Here is a 15,055-nt window from a genome sequence, read left to right as displayed (position 1 = left end):
GCTGAACAAAGCCTCACCATCATTATTATTGAATGCTTGTCACAGCGTTAGTGTTTCAAAACTGTCTGGTAAAATGTTCAGCAGAATCAGTGGCATTGTAGAAGCTTTAGCAGGATCAGATTAATTAGAAAATAATCTTGAGTTTGCTCTTGTTTGAAGTAATAGCAGAAAATTTAAAAACTGCACATACTGGTCTGGCTTTCTGGAGAAGTCTCTTGTCTCTTTAGTTTGTGGACGAAGGTGACAGGAGATGCCTACAGCTTCCTTTCGGGTGTATTTAGAATTATTAAATCTACTTGCAAGAAGCAATCTGGAATAACCACCCAGTTAATTACTATTATCTTTTTTTTTTCCCCCTGGGTTTTATCTTGCTCTTTGTTCTTCGTAGGTTGTGAGAGCCAAGTATAGAATATACCCAGGAGTACCCATCCTGTAACTATGGGCTTGGATAACAACCACTGCATCTTTGTGCTTTTTAAAGGCTCTTGTGTTCCAATGAGAAATGTATCCAGCTGACATTTTAAGTGGTACTGAGGCTTTTCTTTATCTCAGACACTGTCAAGGTTCTTATTACATAGCTTACCAGTGTATGAATTTCCTTTCTGAGTAGTTTATCTTTTGTATGCTTGGTGACTGCTGTGTGTTTTCACTAATGATTTGGAAACAGTAAGTATGTCCATGTATATATATATAAATTGTGTATACTGTGGTTTCTTTGAATACAAGGGTATCTGCTTCCTGTTATTATTTTTTGGTTTTGTCTTTCTGTTGAAAAGACTATGTTGAAATCCGTTTTCTTTCTCATAGGTTTATTGGCTACCTGCTAATAGAAATTTCTGTTTCTTGATATTTAGGTTATAAGTCCTGAGAAATACGATATCAAGTGTGCGGTCCCAGAAGCAGCAATAATTTTAAATTCTTGTGTGGAACCCAAAATGCAAGTTACTATCACACTGACATCTCCAGTCATTCGAGAGGAGAACATGAGGGATGGAGGTTGGGAAGTTGTTAAAGATGTTACTACTTTCTCACCATTTATTCTGCTTAAGATGGCATTAAGGTCCTGGAAGGCAACATGCTGGCACATGTATTTGATGAAAACCTTGTTTTTCAACAATCAGTCTTGATAGAGACAGTTGGTTAAAATAAATGATGTATGATGCATTTATTTAATTTTTAAAATTTCTAACTTTATGTCCAACCTCAGCTTTCTGGAAAAGGTACAAACTTGACTATTTTTTCCCTTCTTTTACAATTATGTGGAAAACCTATGCGGAAAACTAAGTAAATTATAGCAAGTGGCTATGAAGTAGCTACCTAGAGCAGTCCTGCCCTAAGAGAAAGATTGTGTGGTTTTAGAACATCAAATCACAGGTTTTTGGGTTTGAACTGTATCAGAATTACCATCACTTACATATTTGAAATAGCAGCACTACTTAAAATGCACTTTTGTAATGCTTTTGATGGTAACAGTGCTTCTACCTTTAAAAGACGATGCGATTTTTTCCAGCTCTCTGAGGTTGTTTGGTCTGGAGTGCTTTTTGAGTATATTTAGGCTCCTGGTATTAAAATCAGTCGTCTTGTCTAACTGGCAAACCCAGACTAGTAGAATAAGAAATGGCTTTGTCATTGAGCTGAAGCAGAAGGTGGAGCTTGTAAATCAATTTAGATTTCCGAAGTCCACAGTTTCTCTGGTGCCAGCAGTGTTGCTTTAGGGTCTGTTCTGTAACACTTTCAAAGCTCCAAAAGCTTTTAAGCCAACAAGCATGATTAATGTCTGCAGTACATTGGTTCTTTTTGTTTACGGGTCAGATAAAATTAACTTTTGTTTCCTTTTAATCCTGTATTTTCATAGTTGAAAGAGAACATGGCAGACAGGGTTCTGGTGTTTGACAGTGAACCTACATATAGGAAATCTGAGGCTATCTTAACACTTTTCATGTGCAGGTTGAAAAAAATCTGTGTGTATGTATACATGCACTTGTGTATATACGTATTTATATAAGCCGTGGAGGGTTTTTTATTTCATCTCATCGTTACATGTCCTCTAAAATACTTCAGGTCTTTATATTGCATTAGTAAATGTCCTGTAGCTGTGACTAGTGCATTGTAATCAAGCTGTGTTAACAAAGTCATCCTGCATAATCAGAAAGAAAAATTTCAAGGTGCATTCTCTGATTTGGATGACTTCTGAAGAGTCTTTAAGAGTGCTTTGTACATGATATTTAAGCTGTGCATATTATTCCTAACTGTGAAGGCTTTGTACATGTACTGTCACACCCAACCAATCTTACTTGGTTTTTTGACAATCTGAGTGTAACATGACTCTTGGTTTGTCTGTGCTAAATTCAACTTCAGATATTATTTGTTTACTTTTACGTAAACTTAAGTGAGTTTACTTAAAGTTGATTTATTTAAGAATACTTTAAGGATTTGATTATTAAATTAGCTTAACCATTAAATGAAGTTAACCTTAAACACCACGTTTATTCCTTAATGTACTAATATTGATTCCTGCCACAATACTCAATTTCAGTTGAGTAGTTTCTGCCCTAAAATTCCATGATGTGGACTAAAAATAAAATAAATTTCAAATTACTGCCATCAATCCCTTAATTTATGCCACCTGAAGGAAACAAATCTGTATTTTTGTCTGACCCACTCTTGAGTTAAAGTGATCGTTGTGAGTTTATTCACTGCTGAATGCAGTACTGCCTCTAGGCAAACAAAATCAAGTTAGGTTTCTCTTCAAGACACTGAGCAGTATAAAATGGATGTGCAGAAAAGTTCACTTCTGAAACTAGAGCAAATAGAAGACTGAATTGCAAATTATTGCAGCAAAGAAGGCCTTATTACAAAGACTGCCGCTTATTTGCTGCAGAGTAACAGTATGTGTTTGTGTTTCTTCTTACTGCAGCTTCTCATGCTCTGTGTCTTAACAATGGTTTAAAGTTTTCTGGTTTTTTAGCCCGCTTGGGGAGCTAGTTCAGGTGGTAAGGAAGGCTTTACCGGAAGAACCAGTTTGAGTAAAGATGAGACTGAGACTTGCATGTGGAGTAGAATCATGTTCGATGTGTAATAATCCCATTACATGATAAAAGGCTAAAAAAATACAGTGAAATAAAATTGTTAACCGCATAGCTACTGTTCCTTACAGTATTGTGCGTTTGACAGTTTGCTGAATCTGATATATTTCAAGTGGTCTAACCCCTGCTGTGGAATCTTTCCTTCAGCAAACGAGGTGTCTCTATTTGTAAACACATATATGTATGCGCGTGTGTCTTTTTTATCCTTAGCTAACAGCCCCGGTCCAAAGCCTTCTAGCAGAGGGACTTGATTCCTGTCAGGGGTTGCTGCCAAGACATCGGAAGGATTTTTGACCAAGGTTTTCTAAAGCTCAGTGTCACACCTGCCATGCTTTATAAAGGAGGGGGTTTGGATGCATAGTTCTAGCATCTGCTGTTACTTTGTGGTTTTTTTTTTCCTTTTCGTCTTTGTCTCTCTCCCAGAATTAAGCAGTGTTCACACTAGTCTTGAAATAGTTGACTGGGTAAAATGTATTTCACATGATAAAACTTACCGAAATTGATACACCTGTTAACTTTTAATGAAGAGGTAGTGTGGACACAGCATGTCTAACTGAAGATTAACCCCTTATATATAGGCTAGTAATAAATCAAGTTATATATGGTAAGAATTTGTGCTTATGTTTTATAAATTAATTCATTTTTTTGTCTTAGCTTAACAGGGTGGTAGGTTATTAGGCATCTGAATTTAGTTAAATAGTCTTTAAGGGGTTAATCCTGAAATGTGAAACAGATGCAAAAATCCACAGATTAAATTGAAGAGTTTCCTTGATAGATTATTTTAAGTCAGTGTATTCTCAGTGCAATAGGTGCCTTGGCAACTTTGAGTCCTTTCATTTCAAGGGTATTTGTGTAATATTTATTAGTGGCACATTTTAGATTGATATTTCCAGCACTGAGTAAGATTCTCTTCTGTGCATTTAAACTAATTATTTTTTAGTAAAATTACTTTTTATATTGGAAGTTTTTCGGTGCTAGACGTAATTGGAGTTTCAAATTATATAGTGAATTATTGTGCTAAAAGTTTGCACAGTGTCACCTATTTGCATATCAGTTTTAGAAGAGTGTATATAATTGACTGATTAGGCTACTAGGCCCAACAACTCTTATTTTTAATTTCTTAACCTTACTTTCCCACTTCTTTCCTGCTGTGGGTTTTCTCTAAATGTTGTCTCTTAAATGCAGGTTGTACTCGTTTCATCAGTTATCCTACCTGGCACCTCTCTTGTATAGATTTGGGTTTGGTTTTGTCTTGTTTTAAAGAAAATACCACCCTAAGTGTCTTCATTTGCTCTGTAAATGCCTTGTTAGTGCACTTTCCACTAGTTAGTTTCCACTTTAACATATAGTTCTTAAGTTTGAATATCAGTGTGAGAAGATACCTGTGGTCTTCTCAGCTTCATTCTTATTTTGAAGTCCTCCCACTTTTAGCAGTGTGCAGAGCAATAAGACTACCCTATAAAAAAATGCTCATATCTGAATGTAGTACTTCAGATTAAATTTATTCATTATCTTGCAAAATCATACCACTGTGTTCATTCATGGCTTTTTAGCTCCCTGTAAGGTATCCTACTTTTTATTTTACATTTGTGTAAAATAGGTGCTTTCAGAGGTGCCTTTCTGCAGCATCCCTAAAAGCTTCTGGTTGCAGGCACGTTTCAGCAGTCTAAATACTTTTTTTTGATTAAATTTTATCCTCTGACTTACCTAAATTTGTATCTTCCTGGAGTAAACTATACTGTTCCATACAGCCAGTGTATGGGATGTGTGAAATGCAGGGGCTTTTTGTTTCGTCTTACCTGGTGCATCACCAGTTACGCTACTAATACACTTTGTTACTACTCACAGTAGCCATTTTCTTAAGTAGTAGACCAAAGAACTTTTAAGTCAATCGCTGCATTATATCTGCAATTTTAAGCCACCCAAGGATACCGTTTCGCATCGTTCAGTGGTTCCAGTTCCGCTGATTAAACTACTTCCAATAGCACCTGTGGTCTCTTGCTTTTTGGTATCAAAGCAATCAGCTTGGCAAGTAAATCCTTTTCTGAACATTCAAATATACAGGATCTACTATATTTTCTTTATCTTTCAGAAATTCTGCTTAGTTCTTTAAATTACTCTTTGCTTTTTCTTTTTTGTGCCGAATCCTAAGTAAAGCAGTCCTTTTTCAGATCCTTCTTTGTATGATAAATGATAGTGAAACACGTATGTTATGGGCCAAGTAATTTTATTGGTGTAAGAGAGGGGATACTAGAAAGTAATGGAACTCTGTAATATTGAAGAACATTTTGCATTCATTTAGTCAGGCTTTCAAAGCAAAATAATTTTGAATTTATGAGAAAAATAACATTACTAAACATCTAGACCTTCTAAGATTTATTATACTTAATTTTTCTTTTAAGAATAGGTCCCAAATAACATGTGACCATTAAAAATTTCAAGAAACTAAGTTTGAATGTTTCTACTCGGTTAAAGTGGATTTTTGTGTTCCTCCTGTCTTGTGTTCTCTGTGCTGGTGCACTGTGTCCAACCATCCTTCCTTCAGTATTTAATTTTAGGGGATATGTGTTTTTCCAGTGTTAGCTGAAATAAAGAAGTACGACGCACTGCATAATCTGCAGTGCATTTGAAAATAACCTCAGAGCTGAAGTGTAATATGCTCTTGATCTTCGTACTGGGTTGATGCCCTAATCCTAATTGAATGGCTTTTGTTGAGCATTTGCATTTGTTGTTCAAGGGTTTAAACTTTAAATGGCATGTGTGACATTGAAGCTACTTTAAGGAAGTGTCTTGCTCACCTGGTCAAACACCCATTCCTCACTGCATTTTGCCAATTCAATCCATTTTAGATGTAACCTCGGGTATGGTGAAAGACCCACCGGACGTCTTGGACAGGCAAAAATGCCTTGACGCTCTGGCTGCTCTACGCCACGCTAAGTGGTTCCAGGTTCGGAACATCATTTTACTTTCTTCTTGTAGCCTTATGAGAGATTAGTTCAGCTGCAATATAAATGTTTAATTGTGTGAAAACACTCGGCGTTGTTCATGCTAATAATACTTAATATTTTCCTGGTCCCTAAATTTAAATGTAGAAGGTTGAGTATGGAGGAACTGCTTTATGCAGTTAATGCTCATTTGACATGATTTTTTTTTTTCTGGTTATTGAGAAGGCGACGTTGAAAGCTTGACTCGCTTGGGGTGATCATATGTTGTATGTTTGTTATATATTCCATAAGGCTGCAGGGTAACTTTGCTTTAAATAATGGAATATGTGTTTAAAGCTTTGTGTTTAGATTTAAGACTTTTTTTTCCTATTTCTTTAAGTGCATTTAAAGGTGAGAAGCAACTGTTTGGTTTAGTGACTTTGCATTCTGGCAAAGGCACAATAAAGAAACCAGACAGGTTCCCTTGACCTTTCAGTCTCTATACCTATTTCTTAGATCTTTACTTTATCCTTTTTATTTCTAATATAGAAAGATACTGTATTTATTGTTACAGATGATCACAGGTCAAAGTGTACAGGGGATCAAGAAAAGTTATTCTTGTATAACCTGTGCACTTTGACTTCTACCACCTTAAATTACTAACCCTGTATAAAATACTGCTGTAAATGGCAGCTCATGGAATAAAATGGTAGAAGGATTTGTTTCAGTCTTGTATCTGAGCTTCCATTGACCAGTGGTGTTTTAGTCTTTCAACAAGTCCTATTTGCTGTAGGTGCTGGGATTAATTAATTTGATTTTGTGTTGCTCTCAAGGCTAGAGCTAATGGTCTGCAGTCCTGTGTGATTATCATACGTATTCTTCGTGACCTCTGTCAGCGGGTTCCAACTTGGTCTGATTTTCCAAGCTGGGTAAGTAACATTCTTTTGAATGAGTACACAGGGTACTGCAAATAAAGCATAGGGAAATGATACTACAGTTCTTAAACATAGACTTTCTCAAGAAGTAATGCAGGGTCTTGTCTGGGGCTTGGGGATTTTTTTTCCCCAACAAATAATCCAGATGCCCTCTAAAAATTTAAATTTCTGAGGTTTTTGACATTCAGAACTGTATTCTTTTTTCTCCCAAAAGAAATTTTCTTGAGCTTTTGTATTCTTTCTTGGTAGCATTCTTATTCTAGATTTTGGCATTTTTTTCCTTTACTCTGTATAAAAGAATTTTTTTTTCTAATCACGTACTCTGAATTGCTTGGAGTTTACGAAAACGTAGTTAAATTAATATTACCTGTGCCCAGATAGTTCTCTAATAATAGAAAGGCTACTTGAAACAATTCCTGTAATCATTAATGTGTCCCTTGCACAACACAAAATACCACAGTACTTCAGTACGAACTGTGGATGTGTCACCATTAGCATTTTAATCAGTGTCACTTAAATCTCTGGCTTGTACATAGTTACCTCTCCTAATTATTGCAGCCAAGTGTTCCTGTAGCATTCCTTTTGCGTTCACTATGTTAAATGATGCTCTGCAGTGGTGCAGCTTGTGCTCCAGATAGTAACAGGTGCTCAATCTGTGGACTGGACAAAGTCAGTATGAAATAAAATCTCTGAAACATGTATCATGCGAAAGTCAATTTAGCTCTGACTGCTTTGTTTCACAGAACAAATCCTGTTGCGCTATCCTGCTTCCTTTTCAGTTTTGGCAGGGAGAGCGTTAACATTGTCAAGACAGTTTGAGCAGTTGGCATTATTTCAGTGAGAAATGTTTTAGAACTGTGCTGAGCTTGTAGACAATTTTATTAAACTACTTCTGGTAACATTTATTTGATCTAGGAAAAGAATGTGGAGCAGTTACTTCTGGTTTTTAAATATTTAAAGTAAAAAACATTATTGCCAGTTTCTGTGCTACGTTTCATGAAAGATACACTGTTCAAACATAGTTTGAACTAAGTTACATAGCATGACTAAGTTATCAAAGCATAAACCCTGGCATACTCTTAGAAAAGCTTCCTTAGAACTCTTGCAACACACAGCAGGCACATAGGTGGAGAACAAATGTTCCTTTTTCCTCACATTATATGTTCTAAGACACATCCGGAAGGGAGGGGAGGCATGAAGCAGTTCAGTCCACAAAAAAGTGATTCCTTATTTGCTCCTGGTACCTGATGCATTATCAGTGTCATAGATCAACACTGAGGTCTTGTGTAGTCAGCTGCACCTTTGGCCAATTAGCAGTGTTACTGATAAAAGCAATAAAAGAATAAAAATGGTGGGTTTAAATATGTGTAATTTTTGCCAGTCACAGATGGAGTTTCATAGGTTGAAGAAATATTTCTCCAGATACAGAACTTCTCCTAACCTGTGTGCTAGAAGTCTACCTAAATCGAAATTACAAACTAAGGAGATGTCAGAGCTTTTCAGAAAGAACCTAAGTAGTTGTAAAAATAGAAGGTATTAGGAAGTCTAAATATGGACACTAGTAGCACTCTCTTTATGTACCCAAAAATAAAAACTAAATCAGAAGAATTTTGTCAACCTCCTACAAGTTAGAAGGAACTATGTGCAAGGTTGATTTTTCAGACCTGAAATCCAGGTTTCATGCACACCAGCACCAGGGCATCATAACTGACATTTTCCTAGGATTAAGTTGTATGTTGTAGTGTTTTCTGAGGAGATCCAGAAGAACCAGACTCGAATCAATGCAAATACACGATCTACTTTTTTTCTTTCATTCTGTATTTTGCACTGTACTTGAAAGCAACTAAATTAGTGTTGCTAAATGCCAAGTGATGCAGTGGAAGTATGGAAATGCCATGCTCCAGAATTGAAATCTGTCAGTTAAAAGCTAAAATAGAAAGGAATGTGCACCCTTAGTGAATGATTGTAATCAACACTGCCTGTAGGTACTTGAATGTATCAGAATAGGCATTTGCTCTTGGAATGAAAGGCAACGTTTTAACAGTTGTTCAAAACTCCCTGGGAAAAAGGAGGACCAAAAACCAAGAAAGACACATTGTTTGAGAATTTAACTTGTCAGAGACATAGTATTGAAACATCCATTTAATACTAGAAAAAAAACGCAAGGAAAGCTATTCTTTACTTTTGCAAGTATCTTTTACAGGCTTTTCTGCAAAAAGTATTGTCTAATAAAAGTAAACTATGAAAATATTTACAGAAAAAACAGTATTTAAAATACAGATAATTTAAACAATTTTAACTAATATCAAATAAATTTTAGAAAACCTGTTTATCCTCAAGGTATTTATACTTGTTTAACATCTGAGTTAAGTGTTAGCCTTTATCCAGAAGAAAACTTCCTGTGAACTTCAGTCTTGCTAAAGCGAAGAACTAGTAACCACTTAAATGGTTGATGCTTTAAGTTTCTGTAGTCTTCTAGCAAAAAAAAATTGTATGGTATCCTGTTAATTTCATTATATATATTGTGTGCTGTTTATTCATGTGGCACTGTGTTTCATACCCTCTCAAAAAGCTGGACCAGTTATCTACCTGCATATGTAGGCTACTAATGTGTAAATTTCTAAACCCCTTTTGAAAAACTTGTCATGGGAAGCAGCATATCAGTATCAATAGTCAGTGTTAGATCTTGCATCAGCTTTCTTTTTATTCATCTTTATAACATACCTGATTTGGTTTCCATTTCAACCAAAAGTGTTCTGTCTTTGATGAGCACTTCCAGCCTGGAGGAGGCTCCAGGGAGACCTTACAGCAGCCTTGCAGTACCTGAAGGGGCTACAGAAAAGCTGGGGGCAGACTGTTCACAAGGGCCTGTGGCAATAGGATGAAAGACAATGGTTTTAAACTAGAGTAAGGTAGATTTAGAGTAGATGTTAGGCAGAAGTTCTTCACCATGAGGGTGGTGAGATCCTGGCACAGGTTGCCCAGAGAAGCTGCGGAAGCCCCTCCCTGGAAATGTTCAAGGCCAGGTTGGACGGGGCTGTGAGCAACCTGATCTAGTTAAAGATGTCCCTACTTACTGCAGGGGTGTTGGACTCGGTGATCTTAAAAGATTCCTTCCAGCCCAAACACATTTGATGATTCTATGATTCATCAGAATTCTGGATTCAAAAGTTCTGTACTGAACAACAGTAGCAGCTTTTTTCAGTTTTACTACATCTTCTAAGTTGGCTGCATTTTCTTATTGTTGGTTTAGGCTATGGAACTGCTTGTGGAAAAAGCAATTAGCAGCGCTACTGGACCACAGAGTCCTGGGGATGCACTGAGAAGAGTTTTTGAGTGTATTTCTTCAGGAATCATCCTTAAAGGCAAGTTGCATTTCATCAGCATCTGTATACTTAAGCTTGACTAATATGAAATGTGTAATCTTGGTTGAAGTGAGGTAGAGATGTGCTACTAATTAGCTTAACCATTGTAGGTGGTCCTGGCCTTCTGGACCCTTGTGAAAAAGATCCTTTTGATACACTTGCTGTAATGACAGATCAGCAACGAGAGGATATTACTTCAAGTGCACAGGTAAGGAAACAAATACGTGTGAAGTAACTAAATTTGATGGCTGGTTTTGGGAGTGGGTTTTGGTTTGTAATTTTCGTTTGATTTTTTTTAGCTGGAGCTATATAAAGAACATGAATTTTTCTTTCTTAGAATACAGTCTGGTCTTATCAATCTTAAGCTAGGCAGTGAACATGTCAACACAGAGGATGTGCACTAGTGCTTGTTTTTGCACTAAAATTGAGAAGCACTCGCATCTATATATCTGTGAAGATGTTCACTCTACAGCAGTATGTTACTAGATTTAAAATTACATTGTCATTTAATATTTTATAAATTAATTTGTGTAGATTTTATTTTTAATATTTATTGTATCCCCTGACAGTATTGACCACTCACACTTGGAGTTTAAGAGGTTACTGCCTCTACCTCTTCATTTGATCCCTTTGGTAAAGATTACTAACATTTAATTCAACATATGACAAGCCTTGGCTGCTTCAGTGGAAGTCCATGCACACTATTTTTAAGCTAAGATGAAGCAGAAAATGTGACATACACATTTTGTTGCATGACTTTGTTGAGGGAAGGGAGGATAATGAGAGCATAAGGATAATACTAATGTTCTTCATTAATTATTTGGCAAGTATTCAAAAATGACATTGTTTCTCACAGAAATACCTTCTCTCTCCCCTTTTTCTAGTTTGCACTGAGACTCCTTGCATTCCGTCAAATACACAAAGTTTTAGGAATGGATCCGTTACCACAGATGAATCAACGCTTCAACATCCATAATAATCGTAAAAGGAGAAGGGACAGTGATGGGGTTGATGGATTTGAAGCAGAGGGGAAAAAAGACAAAAAAGATTATGATAACTTCTAAAAATGTTTGTCAACAGTACTAAGATCAAGGGTGATAAAAAGTCCATTTGTTGCCTTGCTTTTACTTCATTCATAATAATGTCTGCTTAAAACATCCACAACCAACTCGGGAGTAAGATTTGGAGGAGAACAACCTGTGTCTTCTGTGAGATTCTGAATATTTTAATGGATGTACTGTACCAGACAAATTATGGATGGAGAGACTGCAAATGGAAATTGTGATATTATAGAAAGAAATAGTTTTCTCTCATTGCATTTTTAAATGTGTTGCTAACTTCTAGTAACTTTTCTTCTTTTTTTTTCTTTTTTATTGACAAGTGCGTTATCTTCTTATCTTTACTGTATTTAATGCAGCCTTTGTGCTTCTGTTGCTATGTGTATTTTGACTTTCTAGGTTTTTTTAGTTTGCCTTTGACACTAGTTGTATAAGTTACTTTGTGTTAGGTAGTCTAAACTGCCCCTCCCAATTAATATTTTACAAAAGTTTTTTTGTAAAGTGAGACTGCAGGATTGTGTTTTTTCCTAAATGTGAAGGGGTTACAACACATAATTATCCTGCCATTTGAGCGCTCAGAATTAAATGTTTTTGCCAATCTTGTGGCATTTGTCTCCTTAGTGTGATATAATGGTGTAATTAAGACAGATTTGTGTTAATCTAATCAAGTTTGCTGTTAGTTGTGCATTAGCAGTATAAAAGCTAATATATACAGTATGGTCTTGCAACAGTTGTAAAGCAGCAGCATAATTGATCAGAGTTTTGCATGATGTTTTGTTCTTAAAACTACCATTTTAGGTTAAATGCGTAGGTCTTTTTATGATTGATTTTGTGACATAGCAAGGCCAAAAAATAACTTTCTGAATTTCTTTTCTCAATATACAAGCGAAAGCAGGCATTTCCCATTTAGACAAAGTTAGTCATACTTTTCAGCCAACTTTGTCAATATGATATTAATGCCTCTCAGCCCTTAAAATAAATGTTTGTCATATCAGTGCCTGTGAAGTTATTCCTTATAGCTATTCCTGTATAAACTTTCTGTGATTTTTTTTTCAATAATTCAAATTTTAAAAGTGAAGTATTACTGAAAAAGTGAAGGTTATCAAAGAAAAAACCCAGAAAATTATTTGATGTGGCCATAGTGTATGCTTATGTCTCTTTCAAAAAGCTAAATATAGCAGTGGTGTAAGTAAAGTTACATCATACTGTTGATGTATGCTCTGGTACACAGGTGTGATTTGTTGTCACAGCACTACAGTGGAATACACAAATAAAAACAAATTTATTAAATTACTAAAATTCATTATACACTGGAAACTGAAGGTTCATTCATTCTGTTCAACGTGTCATATGCTTTGTTGCAAACCCATAAAACACAGGTTAACACATACTGACATGCCTATAACTACTTTATCAATGGCTGTAGGAGAGTATCACACATTACAAAGATTATTTCTGGTACCATTTATTAAAAAGTTTTGTTCCATTTTCAGGTTGAATTTATCTTTGACGTTTTTAATAAGTAACTCTTGGAGTAAGGGGATATTTCTGTTTGCAACACTTACTGCTAACAGCATGGGCCTATGGAATAAAAATACAATATTTTAGAAAAATAGAGTGTGAAGACTTAAAAGAGTTTAATGCAGTGTTCTTGAAGCATCAGAGTGCAATTTGTAAGGGAGTGATTATTAGTGGTTAGCAAGTAAGAGGAAAGCTTTCTTATTGTAGGGATATTTTCTTGCTAATTTCAAAATCAGAAATATAGAAGGCAGAAGTGCTTTGAAGTGTCTTTAAAAAAAAGATTGCACTAGTTTCCGTTGTCCAGCCTTCATGCATAGCTCCAAGCATATGCTAGTTCTCAGTCTTTTGTTAAGAGAATCTCTTGCTGCCATGGTGTCTAGTTAGCCATTACTATTTATTTTGAAAGCTACAGGTGCTATTCATGTGGCTAGTTCAACTCCGTACCAAAGTTTCTTTCCTCATGAAGCAAACTTGTGGCATGTGACCCTAAAATTTTGGATTAAGAAGGTCAAATATGTATTTTGGATTTCCTGTATTTTTGTTCTACTGGCTTTTAACTCTTAACCAGTTTCTGGATCTTTTGAAATATTGTATACTTAAAGTGATTCCACATTAAACATGAAGCTGTGACCATGATTTTTGCACTGTGTGGTGAAGAGTGAATTCACAGTTTGTTTCGGGTTTTCTTGTCCCTTTTAAGTGGGCTATTTGAGGCATATTCTGACTCATGTTAACCTAAGATGAATAGAAAAACAAGGCTTTAAAGAATACAGAGCTAGCTTTGACTGGAAATATTACACTGCACTTAGGAAGACAAAACCAAGACCAAGTAATCAACTTATAAGATATTAAAATTATTATTTAACTATTCATATTTTGGTAATGCTGGCAGTTTACTAATGAGCAGTGTACAGCAATGCTGTGATTCTTTGATCGTACACAAAATAGAAATGTATGCAAAGAATTTTCCCCTCAGTGCTCACCTTAGAGGAACAGTTTGTGAAAATGTGAGCTGTTCTGTTTTGAAGTTTTTTTTAAAACTTCAGCTTTTCTGCCTAGTTCATGAGTGTGAGCGCTGTCTGTGAGCAGTGTGGTTTAAAATGGATTCCTATGTAGAGGCACTGCTAGAAATGAAAGTCTGTTGGACATAGTCCATCAACTTCTTGCCCTTTTTTGAGATTCTAGATGATCTTATAGAGCTATTTAATGTGATGTGTTCATTTGCTGCTTCTATTTTTAGACTTATTTCACTAGTCAGAAGTGATTTAGTAGTACTTAAAATTGTACCCTAGTAAATTTCTGAGAGTTGGAAACAACTTTAAATATTTCTACAGTGATTTGTATGCATATTTAACATTCTTGTTTCTAGTTGAATATATGTTGATCCCTAGTCTCCTAACTGTTCACACAATGCCAGATTAATTTCTTTATTAAACAATTAAGACTTGTTTGGACTACCCAAATGAATTTTAATAGCATAACATTAATAGTAGAGGGGAAAAAATGTAGTAGGCATAATTGAGTACAGTGATAGATTCAACAAAAACATGTTTCCCTTCTTTTTGTGGTTTTCTTCCACTTTGACAGGTGTACGCCAAAGAGCTTTCTAGAGGAAAAAAAGGCTGGTAAATTAAATTTCTCCTGAGACATCCTTTTATAAATCTTCTGAAGAGTTCTTTTTTTTCTTCAGCATGGTATTGCTCAGCCTTTTAAAAATGAAACAGAAACCACATCTTCAGGCGACAGAAAAAAAATGAAAGGAGTACCATCTACAGAGTTATCACAATGGTTTTGATTTTCACCCAAATAACAAACAGGCTTCATTCTGTAAATATCTGTTAATTTGTATTCTTCCATTTTGTTCTGCATTCTAATTTGGCTTATGAAAATGTTCCTATATATTCCTAGTACTGTTGTTCATTGAACTCCTTTCTGGTGTTTTACAGTTTGCATGTGAAGAAGTGTTGCTCTGATAATTCTTGGCAAGTATAAAGTTCCTACCAGGGTGAAGGTAGTTGTCTTCCATGGGTAAATGATCAGCAGCTGTGGCTGGGCATTTTTTTTCCTGCTCAATTTCCAATTTAACATAGCCTTAACCTATCCTCCTTAGCCAGGGTCATCATTAAGAGTCATCTTCTTTAATACCTGTGCTTTCTTAAACTATTT

At 35.6% G+C, this 15,055-nt stretch overlaps 1 protein-coding gene across 1 annotated transcript in view; it reads left to right on the top strand.

Annotated features, from left to right (window-relative positions):
* Positions 1-11,562, top strand: part of LOC104271147 (zinc finger RNA-binding protein) — a 16,255-nt gene extending 4,693 nt beyond the window's left edge. The window contains exons 6-11 of the mRNA XM_009865736.1: positions 855-996; positions 5,936-6,033; positions 6,844-6,939; positions 10,199-10,310; positions 10,421-10,518; positions 11,195-11,562. Coding sequence (XP_009864038.1) covers positions 855-996; positions 5,936-6,033; positions 6,844-6,939; positions 10,199-10,310; positions 10,421-10,518; positions 11,195-11,374 — 726 coding nt within the window. The 3' untranslated portion in view covers positions 11,375-11,562. The remainder of the gene's footprint in view (positions 1-854; positions 997-5,935; positions 6,034-6,843; positions 6,940-10,198; positions 10,311-10,420; positions 10,519-11,194) is intronic.
* Positions 11,563-15,055: the final 3,493 nt, after the last annotated feature.

The sequence above is a fragment of the Apaloderma vittatum genome, unplaced genomic scaffold (assembly GCF_000703405.1).
Source record: "Apaloderma vittatum isolate BGI_N311 unplaced genomic scaffold, ASM70340v1 scaffold6993, whole genome shotgun sequence".
Taxonomy (NCBI): Eukaryota; Metazoa; Chordata; class Aves; order Trogoniformes; family Trogonidae; genus Apaloderma; species Apaloderma vittatum.
Note: the sequence above shows the minus strand (reverse complement) of the source record. Positions and strands in the feature narration are given on the sequence as shown.